The 14905-nt window shown below is 50.9% G+C and overlaps 5 protein-coding genes and 1 pseudogene across 5 annotated transcripts; 3 read left to right on the top strand and 3 right to left on the bottom strand.

Moving 5' to 3' along the window:
• Positions 1–835: 835 nt before the first annotated feature.
• Positions 836–2242, top strand: SAPIO_CDS3743 (annotated as a pseudogene; the record flags this gene model as incomplete).
• Positions 2243–2510: 268 nt separating this feature from the next.
• Positions 2511–4095, bottom strand: SAPIO_CDS3742 (Enolase; the record flags this gene model as incomplete). The annotated part of the gene is made up of 5 exons (XM_016786479.1): positions 2511–2757; positions 2821–3271; positions 3336–3570; positions 3654–3949; positions 4014–4095. The coding sequence occupies 5 exons, from the start codon at positions 4093–4095 to the stop codon at positions 2511–2513; spliced, it is 1311 nt and encodes a 436-aa protein (XP_016643822.1).
• A 1029-nt stretch (positions 4096–5124) lies between these two features.
• Positions 5125–8353, top strand: SAPIO_CDS3741 (Plasma membrane ATPase 1; the record flags this gene model as incomplete). The annotated part of the gene is made up of 3 exons (XM_016786478.1): positions 5125–5554; positions 5620–6566; positions 6641–8353. 3 exons carry the CDS (start codon positions 5125–5127, stop codon positions 8351–8353), a joined length of 3090 nt encoding a protein of 1029 aa, XP_016643821.1.
• A 386-nt stretch (positions 8354–8739) lies between these two features.
• Positions 8740–9762, bottom strand: SAPIO_CDS3740 (uncharacterized protein; the record flags this gene model as incomplete). Its single annotated transcript, XM_016786477.1, has 2 exons — positions 8740–9221; positions 9291–9762. 2 exons carry the CDS (start codon positions 9760–9762, stop codon positions 8740–8742), a joined length of 954 nt encoding a protein of 317 aa, XP_016643820.1.
• Positions 9763–10754: 992 nt separating this feature from the next.
• SAPIO_CDS3739 (uncharacterized protein) lies at positions 10755–11949 on the bottom strand (the record flags this gene model as incomplete). The annotated part of the gene is made up of 5 exons (XM_016786476.1): positions 10755–10868; positions 10950–11196; positions 11255–11541; positions 11629–11657; positions 11727–11949. 5 exons carry the CDS (start codon positions 11947–11949, stop codon positions 10755–10757), a joined length of 900 nt encoding a protein of 299 aa, XP_016643819.1.
• A 667-nt stretch (positions 11950–12616) lies between these two features.
• Positions 12617–14464, top strand: SAPIO_CDS3738 (uncharacterized protein; the record flags this gene model as incomplete). The annotated part of the gene is made up of 9 exons (XM_016786475.1): positions 12617–12865; positions 12942–13094; positions 13178–13476; positions 13548–13579; positions 13654–13840; positions 13905–14056; positions 14144–14178; positions 14247–14314; positions 14374–14464. 9 exons carry the CDS (start codon positions 12617–12619, stop codon positions 14462–14464), a joined length of 1266 nt encoding a protein of 421 aa, XP_016643818.1.
• Positions 14465–14905: the final 441 nt, after the last annotated feature.

Genomic DNA, 14905 nt, shown 5'->3' with positions numbered 1-14905 from the left:
GAGAGTCCAGTTTGTACGATTGCGAGCTCGGAAGGTCGGCAGAGAGGAGTAAGCTGAGGAGAGCTGAGCTGAACGCGAACTACCACATGCTCTTGAACGTACCCCTACGCCGAGTCACAAGTCCTACCTATGCGTGGTACAACGTGTCAGACACGTCGTTCGTATGACTCGCTGACAGGACCTCGACTGGAAACACCTACTGATAAAGCTTTTTCTGGGCGGGGAGCCGGTCGGACATCTTGAAGAAAAAGCAAAAGAAAACGAGCAAAAGCGGCGACGCCAACGAGTTTACGGTCATGCCCCGCATGAGGCACGACATGATGTTGCGCGACCGTATGCATTCGCGGATACTAATCGAGAAACGGCAGACAAGATTGCGTTTTCACTCGAGTCGAAGCAGTAACAGCTCTCTACACTGGGTAGCCTTTTTTGATCAGAAGTGGTCGGCCCGGATGCAACGACGCCACACTCGGCGCACTCTTTGCGCGGGCCACTTTTCAAAGTTCCAATGACAATCATCATCCTAAGCTTCCGGAGTAACACGACAGTGAGACATGTCGCACGGAGAGATTCGAGGATTTTTGCCCATATCTGTCGGGGCAAAGGAGTTCTTCGGGAGGATTCATTCTCCCGCAGGCTCGCTGCAAGGGAGTGTTGAGATCAGCCGCATGCTCCCGCCCCCTTACAGGACTCTAACCGTTTCCTCCGGAGAGAATATAAAATAAACCAAAATAGCTTGAGGGATATACATCAAAGCTAGGTGACCTGGTGTCCTATGCCAGGTGTTCTCCGTCACTTCGTTACCATACTTTATGATCAAGATCAGACCCACAACATGCGTCTTTCACATGTGTTTCTTCATTTCCTTGCCGCGGTTTCTGCCGTGAGTGCACGTCAGAAGCCAAGACTACAAGCCTTGGAGCGAGACGTCGCCATCATCGGTGGTGGGGCGTCTGGGACGTTCGCAGCCGTCCGACTCGCGGGTCAGGGCCGCTCTGTGGCTTTAATCGAAAGGGAGGATCATCTAGGTGGACATACAGTCACCTACAAGGATCCCGATACAGGAATACCACTGAACATGGGCGTAATTTTCTATCACGACCTGCCGGTTGTCCGAGACTTCTTTAGCCACCTCGGCGTTGAAGTCAGGAAGGCCGCCCTAGCGAGCGGCAGCGTTCAGTACTTCGACTTCTCCACCGGTCGCGCGGTCCCAGGTTTCGAGCCCGCAGACCCAGTGGCCCTTGGAACTGCACTTCAAAAGTACCTCCAGATTGTGGCCACGCGCTATCCCAATATCTCCCTGGCATATGATCTCCCCGATCCCCTCCCTGACGAGCTTCTCAAGCCATATTCTGAGTTTATCGACGCGAACGGCCTGCAGCCTATTGTGCAGTTAGCCAATACTGTTGCTGGCGCAAACGGGAATCTGTGGGAGCGTCCTGCATTGTATGGGATCAAGGCTTTAAGTCCAATGCTCATACAAGCCGTCAATAATGGTTTTGTCAATGCGGCATCAGGCGATAATCTCGATCTCTACCGCGGGGCAGAGAAGTTGTTGGGTGATAATGTTTTCTTGAGCTCAACAGTTACTCGCGTCGAGAGGAATCACAAAGGCGTTAAAGTGTTGGTGGACACACCAGACGGCCACGTTATTATCAAAACAAAGAAATTACTTGTCGCCATTCCACCGATCAGGGAATCCCTTCAAGACATTGGGCTAGATGTGACCACAAACGAGTCACGCCTCTTCAGTCAATTCAAAGCCTTTCCCTATAGCGCAGCTGTCCTCACCCATAGCGGTACGAATGAGAACACCATCCTCGCTAATGTTGGAACGGATACCCCGTACCATCTTCTAAATCTCCCGGGCTCTTACTCCTATAACACTGAGCCAGGCACCAACAAGGTCAAGGTCTTCACCGGCGGCGTCGAGAGCGACATCGGTTTCTCAGAAGAAGAAATCAAGGAACTCATCACGGGGGAGCTAAACAACCTTGCAGGGGCCGGAAATATTGGAGAGGGCATGCCCGAGTTCAAGTTCTTCGTCAAACACAGCCCCTTCCATGTTCACGTGTCCTCCGAGGCTATCGGGAAGGGGTTTTATAAGAAACTCTATGAGCTGGAAGGGTTGACCAACACATTTTGGACCGGGGCTACGTTTGTGGATGAAGATAGCTCTCTGATTTGGGCATGGTCGGAGGAGTATCTTGTGCCTCAGATCCTGGAGTCTCTGTCTGAGTGATCACATTAATGTCGCAGGCTCACCTCCTATTATGAATCGATAGTTGTCTAGAAGTAGATGGAGTGATAGACCCCTAGAACGCACGTCCATATTGCTAAATAGTTTGGCGGAGCTAAGACAGTTACAAACTCTTCATATTGATATGTCACAATGTCAGTAGCTGGCTAGAAAGATATTATAACTGGCATTTCAATTCCTCGGCTCGTGTTATGGAATTACCGTTACTATATTATTTTCCTTCCCGTCTCAATGACATTACTTCGTAAATCTAAAGGTTTTGAGGAAATCTAAAGTTCTCCCCGGCGTATTGATACGGTTTGCCAGTAGCCTTAAGCTCCGATTCAATATCCATGAGACGGTTGTATTTGGCAGTTCTCTCACCGCGACAAGGCGCGCCGGACTTCAGATGACCGGTCCCTAGACCGACTGTCAAGTCAGCAATGAAGTCGTCTGTTGTCTCACCTGAACGATGAGAGACGAAAATGCTCCACCCGAAACTCGTCGCAAGATTTGCGCTGCGAAGTAGAAAGTCAGTCGCGACTGTTGTGGTAAGGTGAAACACCATTGCAATCACTTACGCCGCGATGGCTTCACTGACTGTGCCAATCTGGTTTACCTTCAGCAGCATGGAGTTGCACGCCTTCTTTTCCCGAGCAATCCGTAACCTCTCTACGTTAGTCACAAGCAAGTCGTCTCCCACAAGCTCAATCTTGCATGTTTTGTTGAATTCCGTCCAGCTATCCCCGTCTTCCTCTGCGAACGGGTCCTCGAGCAAAACGACGGGATATTGATAGATCAGCTGATGATAGAGCTCCCCCAAGCCAGGCGGCGTGAGAACATTTCGTGTCTCCTGCTTGAAGCCGAGATCGTACAAGCCGTCACGGAAGAATTCGCTGGAGGCGGGATCTATGGCAAATTTGACCTTCCCGGTGTAGCCACAATCTGCCACTGCGGTCTCCAAAAGGTCTAGAGCTTGCTGAGGAAGGACAATGGGCGGTGCGAACCCCTCCTCATCACCGACACCAGTCGCTTTCAACTATTGTTAGCGATGGAAAGGCTTAATACCCGTGGCATGACGTTGAACGTGGCCTACCGGTTGGGCCATGCTTGGCCGTGATGACCTCCTTGAGACGATGGTACACCTCACAACCTATGCGAATGGATTCCTCAAAAGAAGTCGCACCTACCGGGGCAATCATAAACTCTTGGAACGCCATCTTGTTCCCAGAGTGCACACCTCCATTTAGCACGTTAAGAAACGGTACCGGGAGCACAAATGGGCCCTCCACCCCCGCTTCACCACGAAGAAACTCATAAAGCGGTACGCCCTTCGTCAACATGAGCGAAACATTGTTAACCACTAGTACCATCCTATACGCAATGAGTATCTGGGGGGCGGGTACTGACGCACTTTCTCCGCGGCACCGGCTCTGGCGCAGGCCATGCTCACACCCAAAATTGCATTTGCGCCAAGACGTGCTTTATTCGGGGTGCCGTCAAGCTTGCGCATAAATTGATCGATCTCTTTGAGTTGGGTTCGAACGTCGAACCCCTTTTCTATCAGGGCAGGTCCAATGACATCCTGAACGTTTTTCACTGCCGTTTCCACGCCTTTGCCTCCGTAGACTGACTTGATCTTATCCCGGAGCTCGACGGCCTCATGTAGTCCGGTTGATGCACCAGATGGAACCAGAGAGCGGAACCATCCTAGAAAGTTACGGGGTAAATAAACCATGATGCAATGCCGGTCTAAAAACGATGGAAGTCTTACCTTTGCTGGTCTTGACATCTACCTGGATGGTAGGGTTGCCTCGCGAGTCTAATCTTTGAGATGCTCTTACAGCCGTAATCATGGTGAACGAGTATGCGACAATGCTCAAGCTTCAAATATGTGCAGAGTTGATGAGCCGAGTAGCCGGATGGTTACGATGAAACAACAGCCTACAGGATTTACGAAGAGGATGATATTAATACTGTCATCAAAGGCCAAGTCATGGTAATGATAAGATCTTCCATCGGCCCAGAACCGAAGACAACTCCGCTAACCCGCCATCCTTTCAATACGGAACAAGCGGCACAGCCGGATTTGAAGGAAAAACCGGATGTAACATGGGAAACAGTTTGGGCAGCGCTCCACCGATGGTGGGATCGGCTTCGTCATGACAGAAAGAGCGAAGACGGAGCCGATGAGACATGACTTTGCCACCCTGCCGAGCTAGCATGAACATGCCACCCACCAAAAGGGGTAAATTAAATTCAAGGTCACCAACATACCTCTTTTAGACTTCGGTCCCGAGCGCTACCACCACAAGTGACCTGATAAAGCTCACAAACTGCATGTAGATTTACCTGATGGACCACCGAGGAAGATAGATACAGTGCCTGGGTGGTACATTTCTGCACTGAAATATGGCGCAATCTTCCGTGGCAGCACAGCTCGTCTGTTGTGGAAGAGGGGTACGGTACTCGGAATCTTCTTCCAGTCATCAAGGTAAACCTACTATTCAACTTCATGACGTGGGGAGATGATCTCATTAGCCCGGCCCGAACGCCGATTTGAGTAGTGACCGACGATCGAGAATCTATGGCGATTCCACTCGCGTGCAGTCTGACACCGACCCTGGATGAATCTGTTCTCCGCTATATACTCCCCTTATCTTCTAATAATATAGTCGTCGATCTCAATTCAGGCACCAGAGACCGCATTACATAGGATGCAGAAACTTACTCGCAACATCTAGTCACCTGTTCTGAGCTCGATCGGCCCCGTTTTTTTTTTTAAGCCGTTTCTCGCGCTCTGCTCGATACATTTCACGCCTGATTTTATTTAAACCGCCTCATAGGTGGAGGCTTTGCGTAATACGATCAGTTGAGCGACTATCATGGGTCGGTTTCTTCACAGACGTTCCAAAAACTCGGCAACAGATGTCGAGGCTGCTGCCTCTCATGGGCAACAGTCGAACGACAGCGACCAAACGAATTTCCCCAATCTAGGAGAGTACCCTGCCTTAGACCGATATATTAGCATCTACCGCGAAGACGCCACCCAGCCGAGCGGTGATGTCGAAGGGGGCAAGCGCAAGAGAAGATGGTGGGATTTCTGGAAAGTGTTTCAACACTTAACAGACAAGGTACCAGCTCAAAAAGTCCAAGATGTGCCTGATGCGTGGCTCAAAACTGAGATTGGTACCGGACTCTCGCGGGCTGCGGTTCTGGAAAGGCGGAAGGTTTACGGATGGAACGAGCTCACGACCGAAAAGGTCAATCCATTCTTTAAGTTCATAACTTATTTCCAAGGCCCTATCCTCTATGGTATGCCCCATCCTAGTCTTAGACCCCGTTACCAGAGATCGATTGTTAACGTGTGTGGCCGTTAGTTATGGAGGTGGCAGCCCTGTTGGCCGCTGGGCTGAGCGACTGGATAGACTTCGGAGTCATCTTAGCCATCTTGTTCCTCAACGCCTTTGTTGGGTTTTACCAGGAGAAGCAGGCCGCAGATGTGGTGGCCAGCCTCAAAGGCGACATCGCCTTGCGTTGCAATGTCGTCCGGGAGGGGGTCGAGCAGAACATTTTGTCACGAGAGCTTGTGCCAGGTGATATCGTGATAATCCGAGAGGGGGACACAGTTCCTGGAGATGCGCGTCTCATATGCGATTACAACCATCCCGAGGACGAGGCGCTCTTTCGAGAATTAGCAGCGGACGAGAGATTGGGAGACGACACCCACGAAAAGCTCCAGGAGAAAGAAGAGAAGGAGGCAGAGAAGGAGGCAGAAAATGAGGGAGAGGAATCATCGGAAAATGGCGAACAAAGCAGCCCCATTAGTTCTCGGTCACCGACCTCAATTGGTCCCCGATATCATGCCCTGGTGGCTGTTGATCAATCGGCCATAACAGGCGAATCCCTCGCCGTTGAAAAGTACATGGGCGAAATTGTGTACTACACCACGGGCTGTAGGCGTGGCAAGGCATACGGAGTCATTGTGGCATCTGCAAGACGGTCATTTGTCGGCCGGACGGCGGAACTTGTGCAAGGCGCTAGGGACCAGGGCCACTTCAAGGCTGTGATGGACAGCATTGGTACTTCGTTGCTGGTGTTGGTAATGTTTTGGATCCTGGCCGCTTGGATTGGGGGTTTCTATCACAACCTCTCCATCGCGACACCTGGATCGCAGAACCTACTGCACTATGCCCTTATCCTTCTGATCATTGGCGTTCCCGTCGGTCTTCCCGTCGTAACAACAACTACACTCGCTGTTGGTGCAGCGTACCTAGCCAAGCAAAAAGCCATTGTTCAGAAACTGACTGCCATCGAGTCTCTAGCGGTATGTATATTCCCGATGACCCTTACTGGTCGTTATGTGCCATTGAGTCTCTAACAAAGGCTTTCTTAATCCAGGGCGTGGACATCCTGTGCTCGGATAAGACAGGAACACTGACAGCAAATAAGCTATCTATTTCCGAGCCATTTGTCACGGCAGGCCAGGATGTGAACTGGATGATGGCCGTCGCCGCACTTGCCTCCTCACATAGTCTCTCCTCTCTCGACCCTATCGACAAAGCTACAATCTTGACACTCAAGCGATATCCAAAGGCGCGTGAGATTTTGCGCCAGGGATGGGAGACCGTGAAGTTCCATCCTTTTGACCCAGTCTCGAAGAAGATCACAACAGAATGTGTACTCGGAGCCGACACATATATATGCGCAAAGGGCGCCCCCAACGCTATCCTGAGGCTCATGACTCCTCCCGAAGAAGACGCCAGGAAATATAAGGAGAAGGTCCAAGACTTCGCTCACCGCGGTTTCCGTTCTCTTGGAGTAGCCGTTAAGAAAAATGACGAAGATTGGACTCTTCTGGGCCTGCTGTCGATGTTTGACCCGCCGCGCGAGGATACCGCACAAACGATCCTGGAGGCTGGACAGCTTGGGGTGCCAGTAAAGATGCTGACTGGGGATGCTATTGCCATCGCAAAGGAGACGTGCAAGATGCTATCTCTAGGCACTAAAGTTTACAACTCCGAGAGGTTGATGCGAGGAGGGTTGGCTGGAAGCGTCCAGCGTGATCTCGTGGAACGGGCCGACGGATTTGCGGAAGTATTCCCGGAGCACAAGTACGCTGTTGTGAGCATGCTTCAAGAGCGAGGACATCTCACGGCTATGACTGGAGACGGTGTGAACGATGCACCATCTCTCAAAAAGGCAGACTGCGGCATAGCTGTTGAGGGCGCATCGGAAGCAGCTCAGGCAGCGGCTGATATTGTCTTCCTCGCGCCTGGCTTGAGCACGATCGTCTTGGCCATCAAGACATCACGCCAGATATTTCAGCGCATGAAAGCCTACGTTCAGTACCGAATTGCACTGTGTATTCATCTCGAGCTGTATCTGACGCTCTCGATGATCATTATTAACGAGACTGTTGCGGTCGATCTCGTCGTTTTCCTCGCCCTCTTCGCCGACGTCGCTACCATTGCTGTAGCTTATGATAATGCGCACTGGGAACCTCGACCTGTTGAATGGCAACTTCCAAAGGTTTGGGTGGTTAGCGTCGTCCTGGGCTTCCTTCTTGCAGCAGGAACATGGGTCATACGGGGGACCATGTTTCTTTCGCATGGCGGCGTGGTTCAAAACTTTGGATCCGTCCAGGAAGTCCTGTTTCTGGAGATCGCGCTAACGCAGAATTGGCTAATATTTGTCACCCGAGGTGGCAGGACATGGCCATCTGTGCGACTGATTCTCGCGATTTTGGTCGTCGATATTATCTCCACGCTTTTCTGCTTGTTTGGCTGGTTGTCTGGGACGGCGCAAAGGACCTCGCCGCTCGATGTCTGGCATCAGAGAGGGGATGGATGGACAGACATAGTAACTGTGGTGGTCATCTGGCTCTACTCGTTCGGCGTTATTATCTTTATTGCCGTCATCTATCTGATCCTGAACCGGATTAGTTGGCTGAATGATCTTGGGAGGAAGAGCCGGAGTTATAGGGACACTATTGTGGAGAATATGCTTGGTCACCTCCAGAAGTTGGCACTTGAGCATGAGAGGGATGACCGGCTGGGCAGGGACAGATACATACTTGCAGAGAAGTCCGCTGAGGAGGAGGAGGAGCTATGATCCTAATGGAGGATATTACGATACATTGTCAGTCTTTGGGAAGGACTCACTCGGAGATTCGCTCATGATGTACAATCTTGGCTTCCCATGAAGTATTCTAGCAGCTTCCAGAAGTTGTTTCCATTCTACTCGTTATCCAGACAATGCATGAACGAACCCCGCTACAGCAGGCGTTTGATGTATCACGGATAAGTATGATGAATTTCTAGCTTCGTCTGAGTTCTTTAGAACAGGCCGTACAGACTACACGGAGGGAGGGGGCGACTGTGTCCTCTAGGCTCACGTCTCCACAGTGTTGATGGGAGACCTTAGAAGATACAAAGAGTCCCACGCAAGCTTGGGGAGAATATATCCGATTTTAGAACCTAGCCGAAATAATTTTGCTTCTAGTCCTTTACTGGTGCCTGAGCACTCGTCACAGACTTCGCCTTCGCCAGAGCGTCCTGTATGATCTCCATGGTGTCCCGGTCGCACTCAGAACATGCTGTTTGCGCCTGTTCGAGAGCATGCACCCAGATATCCCACCTCTCGTGGTTAAAGCCCTTCCATTCCTTCTCCTTATACTGTGAGCCTGGCTTGGAAAAGAAGTCACTCTCTGGTGGAATGTCGTTCTCGACGAAATACCACAGAGCATCCGCGGCGTAGGAGAACCACAAGCACGCCACCCGAAGCGTAGTCGTACCGATAATTTCGTGGGGCTGTATATCGCCCTCAAACGCAGCTCGCAAGGACCACAGGGCGATGTGTGCAAATGAGAGTGGGCTGTGCGGTCCGGGAGGCCTAGCAGCGGAGGTAAGCCGAGCCGTGAATGCCACCAAGTTTATCCACCGCTGTTTCTTCTCTTCTTCTAACCCTAGGTCATCTGCACCTACAAGAAAGAAGAATGCCGGTTAGCCGCTGGGAAGTAGGTTCGATTCCCATCCAACACTTCGCCTACGTGAATGTATTCCCCAGGCGCCACCCCAGCCCGAGGCAGTCTCCATTCCCGAAGCACCCAAGCGCTCTCCCCAGGTGTGGCTAGCGCTTCTGCGGAGAAGCATATCATCACTCCACACTGTCCCCCCATCATGTGTCACTGGCTCGTTTGATTCGGGGTCGAGTTCTGTTTGTATATAGAGCTGGCTTGCAAACTCTACCAGTCTATCTTGATTGCGTGGCTCGGTTCGGCAGGCGAGTTGGACGAGGACGTCGGCAACACAATCGGGTAGGATACCCGCGAGCTCGGGTTTACCTTTATTTGCTGCGGCAGGAGGTCTGTCTCTGTTCGCTTCGATTTCTGCGAGGAGTAGATTATGGATCCGCTCGAGAGCGTCCTGCACGGTAAACGCCGTGGTCGGCTGCTCGGTGAGTTTGTTGAGAGTCTGGAAGACTTCCGTGCTTTCAAAAGCTGCCCAGGTAAACCCACCCATGGCTGAAAATATGAGTTGAGGTAAAGATGGATCAAAACTGCACCGCTTTCTCGAGGAGAGCCGGCACAGCACTGCCCTGATACGTTGTGGTCTGGACTCTGTAGGGAGGGGAAGGGGAACTTCAAAAGTGTCTGTGCGCTGTGGAACCGCAAGCGAGGAGCGAGCGGCCTGCGCCACAGACTGTCTCTTCATATCTAAGATTCCTGAGATTGCGCACTCCTCGCCATCTTAAAGCCGTACTGATGAATGCGCACCCCGACCCGAGTATACCCTTCGAAGAAGAAACTTCAATGTTATTTTATCCATTTCATCTGCCAATAGTGTGAGGATAAAAAGCGCCAAACAGCAGCCATCGCAACCAACACCCTTGAGTTGAATGCTCTGGAGACGTGTCTGTCTAATTCGCACTGTTTCTGTCCTGATGTCCGACCACGGCACTATGGAAAAGTCTCAAGCAGCTGGACCGGAAATACTTGGCCGCGGCGGCTCGGGATTTGTGTGGATCGACAGTTGTGATACTCACTTGGTGCTCAAGAGCTATGAAGTATGGAAAAACGGCCGTTGTTACCATCGCTTCGAGCCCGTTGATGATGGTCAAGCTTGTCTGGAGCGAGAAGCTAAAATCTACGACGACTTGGATCTCACCCCGGGATTCTAGAATACTATGGCCAAGTCCAAGTTTCTGATAATGTCTTGGCTTTGAAGCTTGAACGGGCCGAAGGTAATCTTCGTGCACTCATGTCGACGCAATCCCCTCCCCGCAACAAGACTCGGCTCAATGTGGTAATTCAGCTCGCGTCCGGAATGGCTTATTTGCACCGTCGAAGAGCGAGACAAGACGTTTACTCGAAGTTGCAGGACGGCTAGGAGCACAATGGATTAGATGTGGATCGACATAGAGATCGACATCTAGTCTCTATTTTGAGTAGCTGCGTGGACTCGTGCGGCTGGGAGACTCCGCCTTGGCGTGTTCACTCCATATTCCGCAACGGCTAACTAAAGCGCAGATTTAGATATGACATTCCGGCCTCTATGATGTCGACTCCTAAAGGCGCAACCTTCGCATCTCCGGCCGCGCCAGCTGTTACCAGAAGTGGGGTGAAGTGCTATTATGTGCGAAATTTCCGTTAGTCCAGATACACGCGAAGAACATCGAATCTAGGGATCGGCCATAATATATGCCTTACCTCGACTGTCGGATGTGATCGCTTAAATTCATATAGAGATTCCAGTTCCAGCAGTGCCTTCTTCCTTTCCTCGGCGTTGTGGTTTTGTACCGCCTCTCTTAGATAAGTATCGAAAGCCCTCGACTCCTCAAGGACCTTGGCCCGAACTCTCTCCCTCTCCTCATCCGTCTTGGCCTCCTGGATTTCAGCAATGGACGCGAATGAATGCACCGCCATGCCAGAGCCTACGATGAGGTAGCCCTCATGACTGAAAGAAGGGCCAACCAATCAGCCAGGGAAGCAATATCAGGGACTGAACGACGCACCGTAGTGACTCGAAGATCTGTCCTAAGCGGATCTGGCTCTCCAAATCATAGCCGTGATATGTGGATACCTGTATCACGGGAATTCCAAGAGGCTTCTCCGGTGGAAACATGACCTTGAAAGGTACCCAAACCCCATGGTCGACCCCGCGCTCCACACGCTTGGCCTTGACTCCCGACTTAACGAGGTGTTTCCATACCTCCACTGCGAGGTCTGGCGAGTCCTTGTGCGGCCAGTCATACTGATATACAAAAGGTTTGGAATCGTGGAAGTCATTAACGAAGTCGTGCTAGACAGGTTCAAGTAGGTTTTAGTTATCTGCCGAAACTGGGCCTCTTGATGCCCTTATAGGGCGATTCCACTGGTTTTGGCTTACAAGGATGTAGGTTCCGTCCTTGACGTTCACTTGGCGGGAGTCAGAAACCCAATGTCCTCAGCTCGCTACCAAAGGTGCCCCATTTGTTAATAACATACCTTCAATCACTCCAGGTCCGTGTATCTCTCCAGCCTCAAAGTGGCCACTAAATGCTATGATAGCCTTTGGTTGGGGAGACAGGGTGAGAATCTCATCACCAATTTTCCTTAGGTTGTCTTGGACAGTATGATTGTTCTTCGACTCATTGAAGAGTAGGCCGACTCCAGCATGGCCTATGTAGTATACCGGGAGCGGCTCAGGACGCTGGGTCTCTAGTGCCATTAGAGCCGATTAACGAGAAGTTGAATTTTGAAATTGGAATTCACAGAGGACTCAGGTGCATCTATCAGATACTCGAAAGAACGATCAAGTCAATGCCGCGCCAGATGTGCAAGCGAATCAAGGATCTTCTTATGTAAACTATGGTCCTTGCATGCCTGTGTCAGCGGATTACTGTTCATATCATCCTCCGCATCGCGCGTATTTGGTTCCTGATGGCGTCATGTTAGAGGCCTTGTTCTGGGCTGCAACGGCCTCTCGATCTCATCCAGTGTTTCAGTACCAGTATTAATAATTGCACGGCGATGGACAATAATAATCCTTGTCGATATCGTCTGTTAGCGTCCACCTTTTCCCTCTCCGAGACAGCAATACCCCCACATTCCCGCTCACGACATATTTAGGTCGAAGACGACACAACTGCAATACGAGTGCAACCTAGCAGTAATAGAACTAGGTAATTGGCCTACATCCGGCTCCTATGTGAGAAGATTATGGTTTCTCTGCATGCCGTTTGCCGAAGAACAGGCCGATGGAACTTTGCTTGGACCCGGTCAATGTCCGCGTCGGGATGATATATAAGATTCGATTCCCATGTGGCTCCCTACCATTACCCGCTTCTCACTACGACCTAGGGTATCATACATTTATTGCAGTTGTCCCGTGAAAAATGGCGACTCAACGCCCTGAGAACGGCTCCATTAGCCAGGATGCTACGGAAAGCGACAAAGAAAAGGGCATCGGGAATATAACACCCGCCAAGCCTGGCAGTTTCGAGCGACACTCGGAAGCTTCAAGTGATGGAGTGTTTCATCAGATCATCGTTAAAGATGGACAAGATGTCCTTGTTAGTTGGACGCTTGAGGAAGAAAAGCACGTCGTCCGTAAGGCCGACTTCCTGTTCCTTCCAATATTTGCTGTGCGTATGCTGATGGGCGTATACTGATCGGGGTATGAAAATTACCTGCCCTCTTTGTGCTAATAGTTGATATTAGTTGATGTTCACATGGATGGCTATCGACCGGACCAATGTCTCTGGCGTTTTAACATCGACGTTCCTTCATGACACGGGTATGACCCGGGACCAAGCTAACACTGGCGTGTCGCTCCTGTGGCTTGGCATTGTCCTGCTAGAAATACCGTCGAATGTAGGTCTTCGATACCTTGTAACGCATATACAACGGTACAGAGCGGCCCCGTTTCCTAACTAATGTACTCTTTTCTGCGATAGGTTATCCTGCATCGCATTGGACCTACCTACTGGATTCCCGGACAGGTCGTAGTCTGGGGTCTGATTGAAGTTCTGCAGTGCTTCGTCAAAAATAGTAGTGGGTGGTATGCCGCCAGGCTATTCCTCGGCATGGCCGAGAGTGGTTTTATTCCAGGAGGCTTATATACGCTCTCGCGATGGTACACCGAGGACGAGCTCACCTCACGCACTGCTGCCTTCTTCTTCGGCCCATCCATATCGGCTGCTTTCGGGTCCCTAATTTCGTCAGGGGCGCTGCGTCTCGAGGGTCAGCAGGGGTTGTACGGTTGGCAATGGTGGGTTCTCTGCAACCAAACCATGGCGGACGTTGCTAACACAAAAGACTTAATAGGATATTCATCATCTGCGGAGTCTCAACTATAGGTGAGAATGCCATGACCGTATCGAATTTATCGCGTGTTGTCGTGTGGCTAATACCGAATTCCCTCTCCACCTAGCCACCGGTGTACTCGCGTTCGCTATAGTACCGAAGTCCCCTTACCACACCGGGCGTCTCTTTGGCGGACTTTTGCGGGTTCGCGGTTGGCTCTCCGAGCGCGAAGCAGACATCTTCTCCGCAAGGCTAATAAGAAAAGGCAACGCAAAAAGTCACGGTTCGACTCTTCATATCGGATGGAAGGATATGTGCGTACAGATGTTTTAGACTCGTTAAGAAGTTTATCGGTCTGGCTAACACCGTGTCTGGCAGAACTGATGTCATTTTCCACTGGGCCACCTGGCCCTACCTTATTGCCTGCCTGAGCGGTCTGCAGGCAATCAACGGGTTAAGCACCTGGGGCGCCACGATCATCAAGTCTCTTGGGTTCAGCAGCATCCATGCCAACCTCCTCAACGCTCCAGGTCCCATATTAGGGGCTATATTTGGCCTGGTTTTAGCGTCCTTCGTCGATCGATATAAGCGATTTGGATACGCTATTTTATTCACAGGTTTCTGGACTCTCGCGTGCCTAATTGCCCTCTACGTAAGTGAAGACCTAGAGGGATTAGATAAAGGTAACGGAATCTAACTCTCTTTTCTTTTCGTCTCCAGCACCTCCCAGTGAGCTCGAAGAAATCCTGGTCGTTCTATGCGGCTTATCTTTTGACCCAGGCAGCTCCGTAAGTTATTCCGTGCAGGCATATAATGCCATAGACTTACTGACCTGACCTCCTTTCAGTGGTTGGCAGCCGATCAATGTTACCTGGCTTTCGCTCAATTTCAAGACCCCACAGAAACGTGCCATTGCTTATGCCGTGTATAGTAAGTAACCCGCCCCAAATCGAAACGGCGTCTGTTAATAGTAGGGTCTAGTTGGATGTTCGAACCTCGGCGGAACATACGGAAACCAAGTCTTCAGAGGGGTAAGAGTGTATAATCCTCAGTTACATTGGATAAGAGCACGTACCTAACGATAGCCTTAGAGCGACGCCCCTCTCTACCGGAAAGCATGGATCGCATGTCTTTCGCTAGCCGCCGTATGGGTTGCGACTATCATCACGCAGGTCTTTCTCTTTAAACTCTCGAATCGACGGTTCCAGAAGGAGTTGGATAGTAGACCCGATTTAGAATCGGAAGTTGCTTTCAGCGATAGGAAGGGACGCAAATACCGGTACTATTGGTAAAGTTATCAGGTTTAGTTGTTCCGTGGGCCTTTCTCTCACTGCCACTGCCGCCCTCGACGAAGGGTAGTAAAGGGAGCGGCGCTTTGA

Source organism: Scedosporium apiospermum (genome assembly GCF_000732125.1).
Source record: "Scedosporium apiospermum strain IHEM 14462 chromosome Unknown SEQ_SAPIO_0089, whole genome shotgun sequence".
Lineage (NCBI taxonomy): Eukaryota > Fungi > Ascomycota > Sordariomycetes > Microascales > Microascaceae > Scedosporium > Scedosporium apiospermum.
This window is presented reverse-complemented; position numbering and strand designations above follow the sequence as displayed.